General features: G+C 39.0%; 1 protein-coding gene across 7 annotated transcripts in view; it reads right to left on the bottom strand.

Moving 5' to 3' along the window:
- Positions 1-15,974, bottom strand: part of LOC117603119 (nephrin) — a 278,717-nt gene that overhangs the window by 48,264 nt on the left and 214,479 nt on the right. For 6 of the 7 annotated variants that reach the window (XM_034321926.2, XM_034321925.2, XM_034321928.2 and 3 more), the window contains one exon: positions 1,247-1,379. In XM_034321926.2, coding sequence (XP_034177817.2) covers positions 1,247-1,379 — 133 coding nt within the window. Of the gene's footprint in view, positions 1-1,246; positions 1,380-4,818; positions 4,893-15,974 lie in introns of those variants that run through there. The other variant, XM_034321929.2, reaches the window with a different exon arrangement.

The raw sequence follows: 15,974 nt of genomic DNA, 5'->3' as shown, positions 1-15,974 counted from the left end.
GATATGCTTCTTACACCGAAGAAATTTTTGAAATTAGAAACTCTGTTATCAGTAGAACATAAGTAGAATAAATGTAGATTAATAAGGGATTTGATGGAACCTATAAAATTGCTAGTTTTTGTTTCGTACAATTCTACCAAACGTTGATCAAACGATACGTATAGAATATCTTGAAACGAATTCACGAATCCGTTGAAAGTTAATTTAAATTTCCATTAAGGAAGAAAGAAAGCAAAGTGACGCCGATAAAGAGGTTAACGTCGACGTACAAACGGCAAATAAATAGAGAAGATTGGCAACGTTTCAGAAGTAAAATCCTCTCGTCCTGAATAATGAACTTATGGTAACAACGCTTTTAAGGCTGAGTTTCACTACGTTTACACAACTAAGTTCTTTAAACATTTCAATTTAAGATAGATGTAAGTATACAATTTCAGAAATACTTTTGACGTAAGAAATTGATAATGTATTATACTTCCTAATGTCAGAATTATAAATTATGGCCGATGTGGCTGCGATATCTTTGGTATACAGAATCGCGTGCCACGATTCGATTTCGTAAAATATTTGTCGAAGGTAAATAATTCGCTTCGGTCGTCCTCGAAACGGGAACATCGAACAATTGCAACAAGTGCAGTGGTAAAATTGCAACCCCGAGAGAGGGAAACCTTCAAGTTAATATTTCAAAAGGGAATATTTTCTCGAAGTTGTTCGAACATCGACGCTAGAACAATGTTGGGCGTACATTTACTTCAAAATTGAAAATAAATATTTGAAAGATGGAAATTCTTTATCTTTATAAAACTCGGCATAAATTTTGACAAAGACATCTCAATAATAAATTTAAAATTCGTCATTTTAATAATTTTTATCTGGTTCACCTTTTTCGAGGGTGGTTCTCGAGCTAAGTTTTATAATATAGATTGCTATCAATTTCCTCTAGTTAATTAATTTCGAATAAACTGTATTGCAGTTGAAGGGTTGCTATGTTAATTAACTTTTCTGAAGGAATTAATTGAAAGGAAAATTCTAGGTGAGATACTTGAAGATTGAAGAACTCATTACCCCGAAGAATCTTATTAACTAGTAAAATGTAAACCGAATTGTACGTTTTGGTACGAATTGTACCTTTCTATAGAACGAGTTATTTTCTCATTCTCCTTCGAAGTATGGACTAGCAACGAAGCGAGGATGATTTAGATCGCAATATCGAAAGAGGAATAAGGAATGGTAAAGAGGAATTTACCTGTATATCGGTGCGTCTGCCTCCTCCTTGTACCAAATAACTAGGTGCAACTTGTCCCCAGAGACTGGCGGTTCCACGTCGCATGGTAACTCAGCAATTCCACCTGCCACTGCCACCGCATCCATCATTGTCCCTGAAACGACAAAGACCAGTCGAGTTAGATAAAGTACGTCATGCGACGAACAGAATGTGAGAATTAAATAATTACATCCAATGATTTTTGGGAAAAAATTGACGATTATCGCACTACAGCAGCTTATGAAAATATTTCGACCGAAGACTACTGTAGAAGAAGAGAGGATTTTTCTGGATTTTGTTATTACAAAATTTGTATTTTTCTATAACTTTATTTAAATGATAAGGAACAGAGAATTGCCAGAGGGAAATTGTTATTGTTGTTACGGCTTTGTACATTTATCTACCGTGAATATTAATGGACTTGTATACGATATAAAAAGGATAATAAATTTTGTAGCCTCATACCATGTTTTTTCAAATAAATACTTTAGAGAACACGTGTTCGGACAAATCAAATAATCGTTTTTCAATCAAAGCAAACAAAGGGAAGCTATATTAAAAATTTAATTTTTCAGGTATAGAAAAATCACCGTTCCATTGTACGGTTGTTCGAATTTCGTCGGATAAAATTATTCATCAAATAATTCCGAACCAAACCGTGTAAATTTAAATAACACCAGACAGTGTTTGAAAAAACGTATGCAAATGAGTGTACGGTACGATGCAAATAAAAATGTTCAATCGAAAGGGCTTCATTTTCGTCCCTTTCGTATAAATCATTTCGATTCACAAAACTCATGTTAAATAATTCTCTTCATTCATTCGGATAATCATAGTGATTCATAAAGTCACGTCGGTCTCATTACCGGTCTCAAAGAGGGTAGAAAAAATAGTGGAAAGAAAAAAGATAAAAGTGTAATTAGCAGCATTAATCAAACGTAATTGTAGCAATTAACCGTACCGGTCTAAGCTTCTGGTCTCTCTATACAGCTCGTGGCGAATGCATAATTTTCCTTAATAATTATTCTACCGACAAATAGAGGCTAATAAGTGTAACGTTACATGGGCCAAGATACTCCGTTAATGACAATTACACTGTCTATATTTTCAGCTTGGCGCCTCGCGAACGCCTGCCAGGAAGTCGAGAGGGGTAGTTTATGGGCAGGGGTGAGAAATTCGTGGTTTCCTTACTGGAAAAAAGAGTCTTTTTAAAGGGAAAGCTGGATAAGAACGAAAGAATGAACATCAATGGAATACTTGTTTCATTCTATTCGTTTAATTTTTGTCACCTATCCTTGTTAGTAATTTTATCTGATGGTGTTACAGGGCAAAAATATACTAAAACAAATTTTCGGATACAGTTTTGAAATTGTTCTCAGTTATTTTTTCCCGTTCAAAACGCAACAGTCAAACCGGTCAAATCGCACAAAAGTTTACCATGATTTCATACTCGTACCGAAGGTAACAATTTTTCTTTTTAAAGAAAAACATGGCACGTATTCAAAACACGATAACAAACTCGATATCGCGAATCCAGCGTTGAATACTGAAACGTGTCAGTGGCACCTCAAACACCATCAAATTGACTATTTACGAAGGTAAAAATGGTGGGAGAAAATTTCGTTCCGCCGACTTTTTCCACCGGAAATTGCGTCGTTCTTGTTGGCCACGGTGAAATTTTTTATTGTCCCCGCGCGACCATAAACGTTCGATTCTTATACGATAAGATATAAAATGATTCATTAATATTCACAGTATCCTTTCATTACTTTTTAATCAATTTTCTGTCACTCCACTTTCTTTGACATTTACAATTAACATTTTTAATTACTATTTTTGGTAGCATCTTGAGAAACATTAAATTCATTAATAAATCAATGTAATTAACTGTCTTTCACCTCAAATTATATCATAGGTGTTTAAATATCTTTTTTTTTTAATTTTAACGCCCCTACTTTGTTTCTATCAAGACAGTTTCAGGGTGGTAACCGATTTGTCACGGGACAGTGACAATGACGGATTCCAGGTCAGTGACGAGCGAGAATGGCCGATTAATCGATGGCTATTACGCACAATCAATTATCGAGTATAATGCTTCTCAAGTTATCGTTGAAACGAGAACGAAAGATCGTGGATGGATGGATCAAGTGACGCGTTTGAAAACTCGATGTTAACCGAATTATCGTTACCAGAAACCTATCTATGTACCTGTTATACTTCACACGAATGAACTTGATCTGGATTGAATGACGCTATGTAGATATCTGATCTGGAATGTTTCTGCAAGGAATTTCCAGATTCTAATTACAATGAATCTTCAGAAAGAATTTGAATCAATTTATGAATAACTTCTAAGGTAATTTTATAAGCAAAGTAAAAATAAAATAGAAATAAAATATGTAAAATATAAAGAATTTCTTATATTTATAATATTCTGTAAAATTCAGCTTTTAAATCTGCGTATGATGACCAAGGGTTACCAAAGAACAACCCTTTAATAACGAAAGGGTTAATCAATTATTTTGATATAATTAACCACGGATCATTAACAAAAGAACAACAGTATAGTCAAGGTTAGCGCCGAAAGGGTTAAAACAGGATCCCCATTTCGAAGCAATCCTCTTCATCTCGCGTTAAGCTATCGCGAGGGCAGCGATGCATCGCGAAGCGAGAATCGGGGTAGGATCGTCCATTGGTGGCCTCTGTGCCGCAACAATCGCGCATTGTTCCCTTTGTTCCGGCCAGCGTGAACGTAATACACAGCCAAAACGATTTTTCACGCTCTCGACGGGTAAATTAAAATCGTTGCCGCATAAAACGGCGCCTAGTTTCCTAGTTGCACGTTTGCGATTTCACTGGGGCGCCGATCGGTCGCCTGCCCTCTCGAAAACGATCGTTGTCGCCCTTCGTCCGCCCCGAATTTTCCATCGAAATGTTAAATGGATCGTAAGTCGTGCCGCTGCCATTTTCAATACCGCCGAATATTTGGCCCGTGGCGAGGATTCGACACGATAATTAATGTCGGAGCCGATTAATTGCTCCTCTGTTTCGTGACGTCATCGATGGATTTATGCGAACAATATTCCTATGAAAATTTGCATCCCCATCGATTACAAAAATACAAATACAGGTTAAAACAAATTTCCTTTCCGATTCGTTTTAATTCCTTAACCGAATAAAGATTGTTTCTTGAATACCCGATAATATTCCCGTATAACAAACAGCCCCACCTCAACAATAATTTGCAACGTTAATTAAAACACAGCCGGTTCGCGTGGCTGTCAAGGATATTCAGCACTCGTTGAGTCGTTAACTCGCTTAAGTGCATTCCTTCTTTTATGAATATGCAAGCGTGTTTTAACGTGCCGGCTACTCGTTTCTCGTTTCTCGTCATCCCATGCGAGACAAAAGAGATCGTATGAGAATCTCTCGATTTAACTGTTACTTTTATTAACAATTGCTAAAACGCGTCACGAGATTGAACATTGACATTAATTATTAATCAAGATATTATAATAAGATCTGTCTAGCGTATTATAAATGATGTACAGTACCAAGCATAGAAATTTTTCCTAGGAAAATTAGCGATACCCCCCTCTCTATAAGGTTCCTCTTCCTCGGGCCACCGTCCGTCTCCTCCGGTGGCTGTTGGAAGACTGAGCGATGTAGGGGAAGAGCCCTCATATGTATAGGCCTGTGTCCTCCACCACTTACGCGCCAACGCGGGCGAATTTTAATTAATATTTACTTATTATTCATATCTCTCGTTTAAATACTAAATTGTATATTATTTAATAATTAAAAATGATATTATTTTATATTTAAACTTCTTTTAATATTAATATCATTAAAATTAAATTTCCGGAAATTCCTGCTTCCCCTCTAATTCCATTGTTTCGAATTCTATTTTTTTTTTTTTCATTGCTGATGATCCGTCGGCGCAACGGGACGCGAGCTACATTTGAATATATGATTGGCAAACTTTTTTTTCCATCATTCGTTCGTTACTTTAAAACCACGTATTCAGTTATTCCTATTCGACGCGTTGTTCTCATCACGCGTAACAGCTACCGATTAAATTCTGTTGTTTTATTTTCGCTCGATGACAAAGCGTATTAAAGCGAGCTGTCACGCGGATGGAAAGATCTGCTATGGAAGCAAAAAATCGATCAGAGAGATATGAAAGTTGACACCACATGAATGGATAATTCAAAAAGTAAATGAGAATTGTTTAATCAGTACTAAATACGTATTCAAAAAGAGACATAAATTCATAGCTAAAATGGATATAATCATACGTAATGAGAAAAGAGAAAGGAAAACAGTAATAAAAATAATTATAGTGTATCCAAAAACATCAGAGCAGAAGAAGAAAAAGAGTGTGAAAAATGGAACTCGAAGAACATAGAAAGAAAGAGATAAACTGAATTAGAGAAAGAATGGAAATGAATGGGAAGAGAACGAGGTGACGGTGGAGATTTTTATGAAAAGCAAGGATTAGATTTACCAAACAGAGTCGAGTCGCGTAGGAAATGAAAGCAGGACGAAATGGAAGCGGCCAGTAAAATTCACTTAGCGCATCGGCCAGATGAAAAGAAAACTAAATGAAAATGCTTGTTTGCGATGGTAAAAGCGGCTGAAAGTTGCCGCAAACAATGCCGTGAAGCATTTAGAATAGGCTTCCGAGATAGATGAAACTGCTTCTCGATTTTCTCACGAATTTTCCACCGATTGCTTGACCCGCTTGATATTTACCGGAAAACTGTCGCGTTCCTCCAATCCTGACACGTGGTTATTGAAAACTACCTATTATTCCGTAGACTAACCACAGGACCTTTTTCTGAAACTCTATTACACCAACCTTTATTCCTCTTTCATCTTGTTAACCCAGTTTGAAATAAAAAATTCTACCTGAAAATTTGGCCGCTGGTCATTGACCCACTCTCAACCATGCAATTATAATGTAATTTTATTAATGACATAAAATGATATCACATTTAAGTAATATAATATCCATGTAATGTAATAAATTCATTTTATAGAGTAATGGATTGTAAAATTAAATTGAAAAAAAATTAAAAATGCAATTAATTTTGTGAAATGGGTTACAATGTTAAAATCAATTTTACAGCAAGTTCTATGAACAAATTATTTGATATATTGTCGCGTCGATCACAAGTGTCAGTGGATACTCTTTGCGGAAGGCGAGATCGCGAGACCCTGCAAATATTTGACCGGCCATAAGCCGCGTCTTAATTCACTTGCATGTCGTTCGACGTCGACTAATTACAGCGTGTTTGTACGAAGCATAGAGCCGTGATCCGGTAGCTAGTAAAGTGCTAGTCGCGTCCATTAACCGGCCGTCTAAAATTGAAATCACGACGGTCTGTGTATTTATGGCGGCATAACTAATACTTCGAGCTAACGTCCGTCCTCGGATCCTCATCCGATTTTGCATTTAATCGATCTAGATCGATCCGGTCCATCGTTCCGCTTCAACATTTTATGCAAACTCCACCGCTCGACTCGACCTTAATGCCTTCGTTCGTTGTCGTAAAACGCTTCTTACTAATTTGCAGAGTCAATAAGCGTCGAACCGCGAACGAATATTTGCGATCGCTTACAATTTACCGAGGATTTAAAAGCAACGCTTTTGGAAAGGGAAATATTGAACACTGATGGGAAAGAGAATATGGTTTTTCCGTTGGAAATTCTTATTTTTGACCCCTGTTTATATACAATTTTTCTCTATAAACATCAAGAATCCATGCACAGAGTCTGCTACGAAATCATCGAAGACTCACTTCGTTGATTAAATTTTTATTAATTTTTTTACCCTATCGTTCGCGTGTCGTCGAACACGGTTTCACGTTCCCTGGTGTCCTTCCCCCTTTACCCTCGACGTATACACCCCGAAGCTCGCAGTTATTAACACCGTGTCGCGTCGGGTCGCCTCGTGACAGAGAAAAGCAGAAACCGCTGGATCGCGATCCTCGAAACCGGTCTCGTCTCAAATTTAATAACCGAACGCGTGGGTCGATTCCCGTCCCAGAGCCAGGAACAAAAGGAAGAACGGTCGAAAAAGCGAGGCGAAAAAAAAAAGGATGAAACGCGTCCAGGGAGATGACTGGAACACCCTGACGATACAGAGGGAGAGGTAGAAAAGTGAAACGAAGAGGAGAAGGCAGCCGTACATTAATTACTCGGATGTTATATGCATGTTGATGGGATACATATGTATGAGCACTTGTAAGTAAGTTGTTCGCCAAGGGGATATTCCCGGCGGGAACTTTCCACCGTCGTGGTTTCAGCGTTGTCTCGGCCTATTTCAAACGACGAAAAATCACCGTGCTTCTACGAACCTATCCAGGGGAGAAGAGCTCGATTTCCATGAACTTTAGTCGCGAGCAGAGTCCCGTGGGAATGAGGGATCTGAAAAAAAAAACGTCGTGCCCTGACGACGATCCACTGGATCGACTCGTAACGAACCGAAGAGGTGAATTCGACCAGGGTGCGCATGGATGAAGAGGAAGAATTAGATGGAAAATCCAGACTGAGAGTGAAACATCATTTTAACACCTTGACTGACACGTTCAAATCGCTGAATATTCTGTCAGACTGTTGGTTTTTTATTTTTATTAATTTAACGATGAAATAATTAAACTTATCAGAATAATGGCTCTCAGATTTTTCATATCATTCAACGTTAATTATTCTAGTTTTAGTACTAAATTAATATTTTTTTAAATATTTTAGATTGGAGATACCCAAGCAACCAGATAGCGGACCATGGAGGAAGCCTCAATTTTCAAAGTGGCGCAAGAATATGACAAAGATAAAGAAAAAAGAAATGGCACATAATTAATATGTACAGTTACTAATTTTTAAATAAATATGAAAAGTTATGAGTCGTTCAATTTTCCATAAAATCATGGGGGTGGCTAATTTTCCTACATCTTATTACTTATCCCCGAAGCAGCGGGCGCGATGGAAACAACGACTGACGTTTCGTTGAAATATTATCGTCGTAAAAGCGACAGCGAGCTACACCGTCGTTTCCTGGATAATCCTCGAATGTCTTATGTGTCGTAGACACCAAAGACAACCGCGCTTTCCTGATGAACAGAACGCACTCGTGTTCCTGTATCCGTTTCATTTTTCCCCCCGAAGGCGTTTTCCTTTGATATCCGTCGCTCCGGGTTACTCTTCGTTATTAATTGCCTGTCGAGACGGCGATATTTCCCTGCCTGATCTCTCTTGCATCGTGGAATCGAATGAGAACTGCACTCGAAACTTCCATCTGCTGATTCCTTTCAGTTAAAAGTGTACATACCCTCCTTTGTTATCTCCGTATCATTGTTTTCTTTTTTCACAGCAATCTAGTAATGGTGCTGTATTTTTTAAATAATGTTTTCAACGAACCAAAAACGCTTCGAAGATACGTGCCCCCGAAAATATCTCGCGCAATTAATGAAGTCGCGAGCTCTTTTCGCGAAACGAAGGATTTTAATCCACGACTGGGTATATCGGCACAAAGTGTACCAGAAGATGTCATCCGAAGATTAATCCAGCGTGATATCGTGCCTGAAGCACCATGACATTACGTCAACGAGAATGTACACTCTTTGACGTTACATTTTCCTTGCACCGTCCCCTGTTTCTTTTCGTTCCTCGCTTTGATAACGCGTCAGTGCTCCGAAGTAAAAATTTTCTGATAAGACTTAGGTGGAAGATCAGAAAAGAATTTCTAGTGATTTGAGTGCTTGGATAGAACTTTTGCGATTAAGAATTATCTAAGACGTATCGTTGCATATGTTTTGGAAATTTGAACCTCGATTGACTCGGACTCCGCTGTTTAAAGGTCGAAAGTAATATGTTGAACCTTCAAATTAACCCCTCAATAGAATCCTTTTTCCATTCGATCTCAAAATTGGCCATTTTCAACCGTGATCCCATCTAAGAGACTTCCCTCAACACCATTTAACCGGGCCGGTGCCTGCTGGACCGCCCAGTTAATTCAATTCGAACGGTTACGAGTCGAACAATTAATTCCCCGTTGCATCGGCGTGCGCGACACACCTGGGGTGATGCCGATGAATGGGTCAAATTAATGGGCATATGGCACGCGAGTATCGTGCAGAAAAATTTTTCGCAGAATAAACACGTATGTACGCGGCCTCTCAGGCGCACCATATGCGACGGATTCACGCCGAACCTGAAGAAAAGAAAAGGGGGGTGGCGGTAGGCGCGTCGCTGGTGGAAATAAGGGTGGATAGACGAAGAACGGGGCACAGACAGCCGGGTTGGTGTGTTTTCGAAATAATCGGACGTCGGAGACAATGAGGACTACTTTGTCCCGACTTTGTCGCTGCGAGGGTGACTATCACCGGTTAACGCTACGCTCTTTCACCGAGTGGAAGCGCGTACACGCTCGCGCCTCATGGGGTGTCTTTGCTTGATCCTGCCACCAGTGTTTCTCTCTATGGAATGGTTTCTTTCTTTCCCGCTTCTTTATTTCTACGCTTTTCAAACGAAATATGACCGTAATCATCGCGCCGGGACGCGGAGTATTTGTCATGGGGTTGTTTTTCGACATCGAGGAATTCTCTTTGCACCTAAGAGTGGGATATTTTTTATACTCATAGCCCAATTTCTCCTAGTTTTAATTTTTGCATATTAGAATCACGAACATTTATCGAGCGAATAAAATAAATAGAAATAATCCTTGGGCGGCAGACCAAATTCTGATTTAAATCTACTGAAAATAAACAGTACCCAGGGAATTATTTATGGCGTAGATGCAACTTAACTTCCCAATGTGTACACTCGATTGTATTGCGATTAAATTTCGAAATCGTAACTACAAGATCCTTCGTTGGTATACCCTATTCTCTGATTCCAATTATTGTGCAACGTTAATTGGATTTATTTCAGGCGAACTGGAACATTGTAAATTTCAGCCAACTTGAATACGATTTAATTAAACGAAATGTTTCAATCTCATTGAGGGTTTACTTATCATTTTATTCGGGAGGAAAATGTGATTCGAACGAAAGAAAGCTGGGCTGCTTGTATTTCATCGCAATCGATTGTATTGAAGATTATAATCGAATTCTCATCTCATTGGAAGTAGTTATCGAGCACGTACATTGGTGTATTTGATAAGAAATATCACGAATTTGCACGTCAAAATTATTTAATTGTTTTATTTCTTTCAAAAGCCCTCTATAGACCTTCCGTTAATCTAGTGATAAAATTAATTTGAACCAGTGATAAGAATACCAATAAAACTTACAGCATCATAAATTCCATGCAATTTGCAATTCATGATCTTAGTGAAATTAAAATCCACGCTGTTTGAACAGAATTATCGTACGAGGAAAAAGGTCATCCACGATCTTCCAGCAGTCGAAGCAGGCGTTTGCTAATGGATTTAAAGGGATCCTCGACACGTTTCACGTCAATCTTCCACTTTACTAGGTTCCATTTCTATTTCATATTCCGGCGACGTCCACCAAGTTCAAGGATCAAACGTTAATCCCAATTATACCCCATGGGTTCCGTGTCTACCCATCGTTTCCTGGCTCACTAAATTTTTTGTTCAAGCCGTAAACGATTGGAATTAATTCCAAAAATCATCGATCAAATTTTTTTAATTACGAGAGATTAATGATTATATTATTATTTTGTGATATCCCAAAATTGCAACTTGATGATCACAGTTTATTCTAATGATTACGTTTCGAACGATTGTCTCTGAATAATTAATTCGGTCCTTTCGCATCGCAATAACGCCCCTTGCTCTCAGCCTAATTTGCGACACAAAGTGTCGAGATCGCGTGAAATTGGTCCAAACAGCGCCCTTCGCTGACACGACATAGTACGTGTGTCTAGGTAGTGGAATAGTGCATCCGTGCTCGGTATTTCGGTCTGCAAACCCGCCTTAAAGCTTCGCATATGCATGCAGCTTCCGTAAATATGAATTCATTTCACCCTCAACACCCGGCAACCTTACCGTATCGCTGCGTATCTCTCACGCCCACCCCTTTCGAGCCCCTACTCTTCATCCAAACCATCCTTACGAGTCTGTGTTTTCACGCCACCCTTCGTTGCTTCCTCGTCCTGGCTCTCTTTGCTTCCACCATCTTCTTGCATCTCCTTTCATCGTCAACCACCTCGCGTCCGCCTCGATTCGTCCGTACAACGCGACTCTCTACACCATCGATCCTTCTTTCTTTTTTTTTTTTTCTTTTATTTTCCCTTTCTTCCTCTCCTGTTCCTCGTCGACGAACAGAGACGAGACATTTCCCTTCCACAAGCTTTCTCTACTCTACGCCCGTCGAGATTTCCACGACAGAGTGTGGGCCTCCATCTTGATTCGTTGTTCCCTTGGTTGAGAAAGGGTGCACCCACGCAGCCCGACTCTCGATGAGCACGCACTCGGCTGCGATGATAATCAACGCGGGGACATATATTCGTGGATCGCGCGTCGGCTTCGTCGCGTTCTGAATTGTAGATTCATGGGATCTTCGAAGGCTTTGCTTGGCTAATTGCGATTCACCGAGCGTTGCACATTTTAACTTGCATATCGTGGCTATGAATTGTTCGAAATTTTGCCAAGGACTGAAGTGTATCTTAAGGGTTGAAGATTATGATAATTAATCGATTAGATAATTTACGTATCATTACTTTTCTTTCCTTTTCAAGTGTTGTATATTTGAACATTCGGATGACGGACCAAGAAGAGAGCCTCAGGTTTGTTTTTAATACCATGGTCTCTTGAGTTGTTCGAAATCTTTGAAGAAGAATCGAAGAATATCCTACTAGTCTAATGTTACAGTATTTTATCAACAAAATACGTAGCATCTTATATTTTTCGAATATTCTAAAATAAATCCAGCATAGTACTCGAGCAGATAAAGGATATCGAATTCTTATATAGTAACTTGACAAATATCAATCGCCATGGTAAGAATGTTACACAAAGGATCTAGAAATGTTTGACGATGGTTTTGTTGGGCTCCCAACGATTTATGAAATATTTGGCAATAAAAATCGTGTTTTCCACGCTGATGCATCATATATCTCAGCATATAGTAGGACAAATGTCGTACCACTTTCATTCTTGAAATGAAATTTTTATACCTTACTTAAAATATCATGCTCTAATTGAATTTTATGCAAATGTAAACTTTATAAAAGCTAATGATATACTCATTTTCATATTCTTTTAACGGGCTTTCAAGATTAAAAGAAAATATACTATCTAATAAAAAATTGAGTACAGAGTGTCATTTTTAATACCTTGAAAGCTTCTACACAGTATGTTTAACAAAAAAGAGTAATAAATAGAAGTTGGCAAAAATTATCTCAAGAATTTCAATAAACCTCTAAAAAAAATTTGTAAAAATTCAAGGAATCACCCTAACATAAAACTTTGCCCAATTTAAGTTCGCATTACCCTAGTTTGAAGCACAACTAAGCAGCAAATTAGCAATAAAGTTTACCGTAATTTATCCTGCTGTCAACATCGTTGCACTACCGTACCGTTTGGTTTGATTGCTCTCATAAATTTTCACGATACTTTACCGACAATCCCGTGTACCGTCGTGTCGCTCGATTCCCGAACAAACCGCGTAAAAAGTTCGTATTAACGATAAAATCCTCCCGGTTTCGTGTCAGCCGCAATGTTATCGGCGCTCCTCTCGATTCCGCCAACGTTCGCACCAGTTCATCCGACAATTTTATTTTATTTCCCATTCCTGCTAGCCTGCGACTAATTTTATTACGTTCGCCGCGCGAATATCGATCCTGTTTCCTCGTGTACAGTTTCCGGTTTCGGTCTCTTTGTCGCGGCTCGAAGCCCTTCTGAAATAATCAGGACGGATCCGGAACGTATAACGCGACGCTGAATTATTCCCTTGCTCGAGGTCGCTTTATAGATTACCGAATCTAATCAATTCCAGCCAACGAACGGATGAGATACGCATCGATGAACGGCTAATCCTTTGGAGCGTGATTTCTAATCGTAGCTGTCGATAGCGGTAGGTGTAGGTACTTACGTTCATTTAGAAGATTAGGTGACAGCATTAATTTGTAAAAGTTTCGTTATTTAACTCTTGAACAGCGGAGTTACTCGTTAATGAAATATAGGATTAAATTAAAATTGGGCCTCTCTCCATGGTCCGCCATCCGAGGGTTCAGTCTTATTTGAGAATTTAACTACTTAGCAAAATAAATAGGTACGAGTATTGAGCACATTATAATTCATAGGTGATAATTCAGAGTCCAGAGATGTGTCGCACTTCCGCATTGCCTTCTAGTCTCCCCGACTTGATATCCGTTCCTATACACCGATATTAATCGATCGGTTGATTCGTGTATACACAGGATCAACCAACCGATACGACGTAGATACCAACTATGATCTACTCGCCTGTCTGGCACGCTCGATTCGAATGCACACCGGAAGTGTGAATCCTTGATAAAGTTTCCAGGTACCAAGGAATATGTACATAACTCAGGATATAAGGTGATCTCGGTATGAATCAAATTAAATTAGTTTCTTGATTTGTATTACGATTATTGGTGATTTATATAATTTCAAAGGGGCTTTGAAATTATTAATGGCAACAGAACACTATCTTAAAGACGATCATCCATCTTGAGCTTGGCCATGTAGTTGAACTTTGGTGATCAAACAAGAAACGGCGCTTTCAACGAGAGGAAACAGTTGGCTCTAAACTTCTCAAAGCTAAATGACTGTTGCCTGCACAACGTCAAATTACCAAAACTTTCATTTCATTAGTGGTAACAACCTCCCGGCCCTTAATTTACGCAAACCCATCATGGGCGATCATTTGATCACGTTCAATTACTGGAATTATTTTCTTAGAAGCTTGAAAGGGAGTAGCCCTGTTTCTATGTATTCTACGTTTCATTGAAATTCGTGGCTTGTTATTGTTAACTTTAACACCCAACCACCTTAATATTTATCTCGTACCAAAGATGATTAATTTCTCAGTTAATTACAAATTTAGATTAAATTTTGCGCTTGAAGTCTCCTTAATAGAATGCTATGCCTTCCATTAATCAAGCGTTACATTAACCCTCGGACTACGGACCATGGAGAGAGCCACAATTTTAATTTAATTTTGTATTCCATATTATTGACCCGGGTCACGATTAATCTACCTATAATTATGTAAATAAAATTCCCCAATGACGAAGTGTTAAAGGGTGATTAAAAACTGAGCGAATTTGCCGAGTTCAAAGAAACTCTTCTCAGGGTCGAACGAATCAGAGAACGCAGAGCGTCAGACGAGATGATCTCGCGGATCTAAATCTCGACCCTTGCACTTCCGGCCCCTTCGAGCCAGCATCCACGTACAGTCGTATCTGTTCGCTTTAATTGGGATCAGCTTGCCAGCCACTCGTAGCCAGACAAACGAAAGACTGAACGAAAATGAGTGACGAGGGTCCATGGACTCGAGGGTTGTTAGTGTTCGCGAGGAACGCGAGTCTGGATCCTCGTCGAGCCACGTTTGTTTTCCCTTGGTGTTGCCCTTTGCCTTTCAACGACACATCTCCGTTTTCAAACGCATCTTCGTTAACGCTGCGACCTTCATCGTTTTTAGGGTGTCGTGCGTGACGAATTTTCGTGCCCTTCCCGATTTCCCGCGATGGGGGATGAATTGTATGAGTCATGCGTCAAGAGGTACTTAATAGTAATTACTACCCTAACGTTAAAACTTTTGTTTATAAAGAAAAATTATTTTGAAAAGTTTCGAGCATTTCACAAAGATACATCGACGTTCCTGTTTGATTAATTTTTATTTCTAAAAGAGATTGATACGGTTTTGCAGTTATCTATTATTTTTAATTATCCGCGAAGAAGAATTCTACCCTTTAAAATAGCAAAGAGAGTGATCGATCTCCGTAGAATCAATTTCATTAAACGCGACTTTCGAGTTCTTTGAGCAAGCTGACTCTTCGCAAAGAATAACGAACGTCTCTTAAAGAATCTATCCAACAAATTCTTTTCGAGAAAACGTCGAGTTTCTTTCGTCAGATCAGGCAAGACCTTTAAAGAGACAAAGAGCCATCCCCTTCTTTTCCTCTGCTGATATTTCTATTCAAAGTATTCGAACCATTTTCCAATGGCGATCATCTTTCCCTCAAGGAAATGCAATTCTTCTCAACAGAGATCGAATTATTCCCGGTCGTAGCTTAAATTCCCAATCGTTTAGAAGGTAATTTTAAAAGCGTGATAAATCAGAAACGTAACGACAATATGTTACCGACAAATTGCCGGGCCAACTTTTGCTCGCGTTTTCTCCTTTCTTCGCGTTTGCGGTTTTCATCTTTGACCGCACATATTTTCCGCCCGAACGGACCCCACTGACGTTCCGGTTTAAACGTGGCATACGTTCCTGAATAATCGTGCGAACTTCGGTCATTAGGTCTTGTAATTAGTTCTCCTCCACTCGCCAACGGATTAATTCGAATCGTTACATGCACCATCGTGACCCTGTTATGTGGTCACTGCGTCGAACCGTTGACTTTTCCAAGAAACCTTTCGACTCAATTATTTCCACGATCGAATTGAAAGTTACGTTAACGAGTTTAACGCGAAAGATGAAGAGGAATTTTCTGAGGAAACGGCAAGAAATTGAAGCGAAGTCTTAAGACAATTTAAAAAAGGGCTCTC

Source organism: Osmia lignaria, chromosome 12 (genome assembly GCF_051020975.1).
Source record: "Osmia lignaria lignaria isolate PbOS001 chromosome 12, iyOsmLign1, whole genome shotgun sequence".
NCBI classification, from domain to species: domain Eukaryota; kingdom Metazoa; phylum Arthropoda; class Insecta; order Hymenoptera; family Megachilidae; genus Osmia; species Osmia lignaria.
The sequence above is the reverse complement of the archived record's forward strand: the minus strand, read 5'-3'. Positions and strand labels throughout refer to the sequence as shown.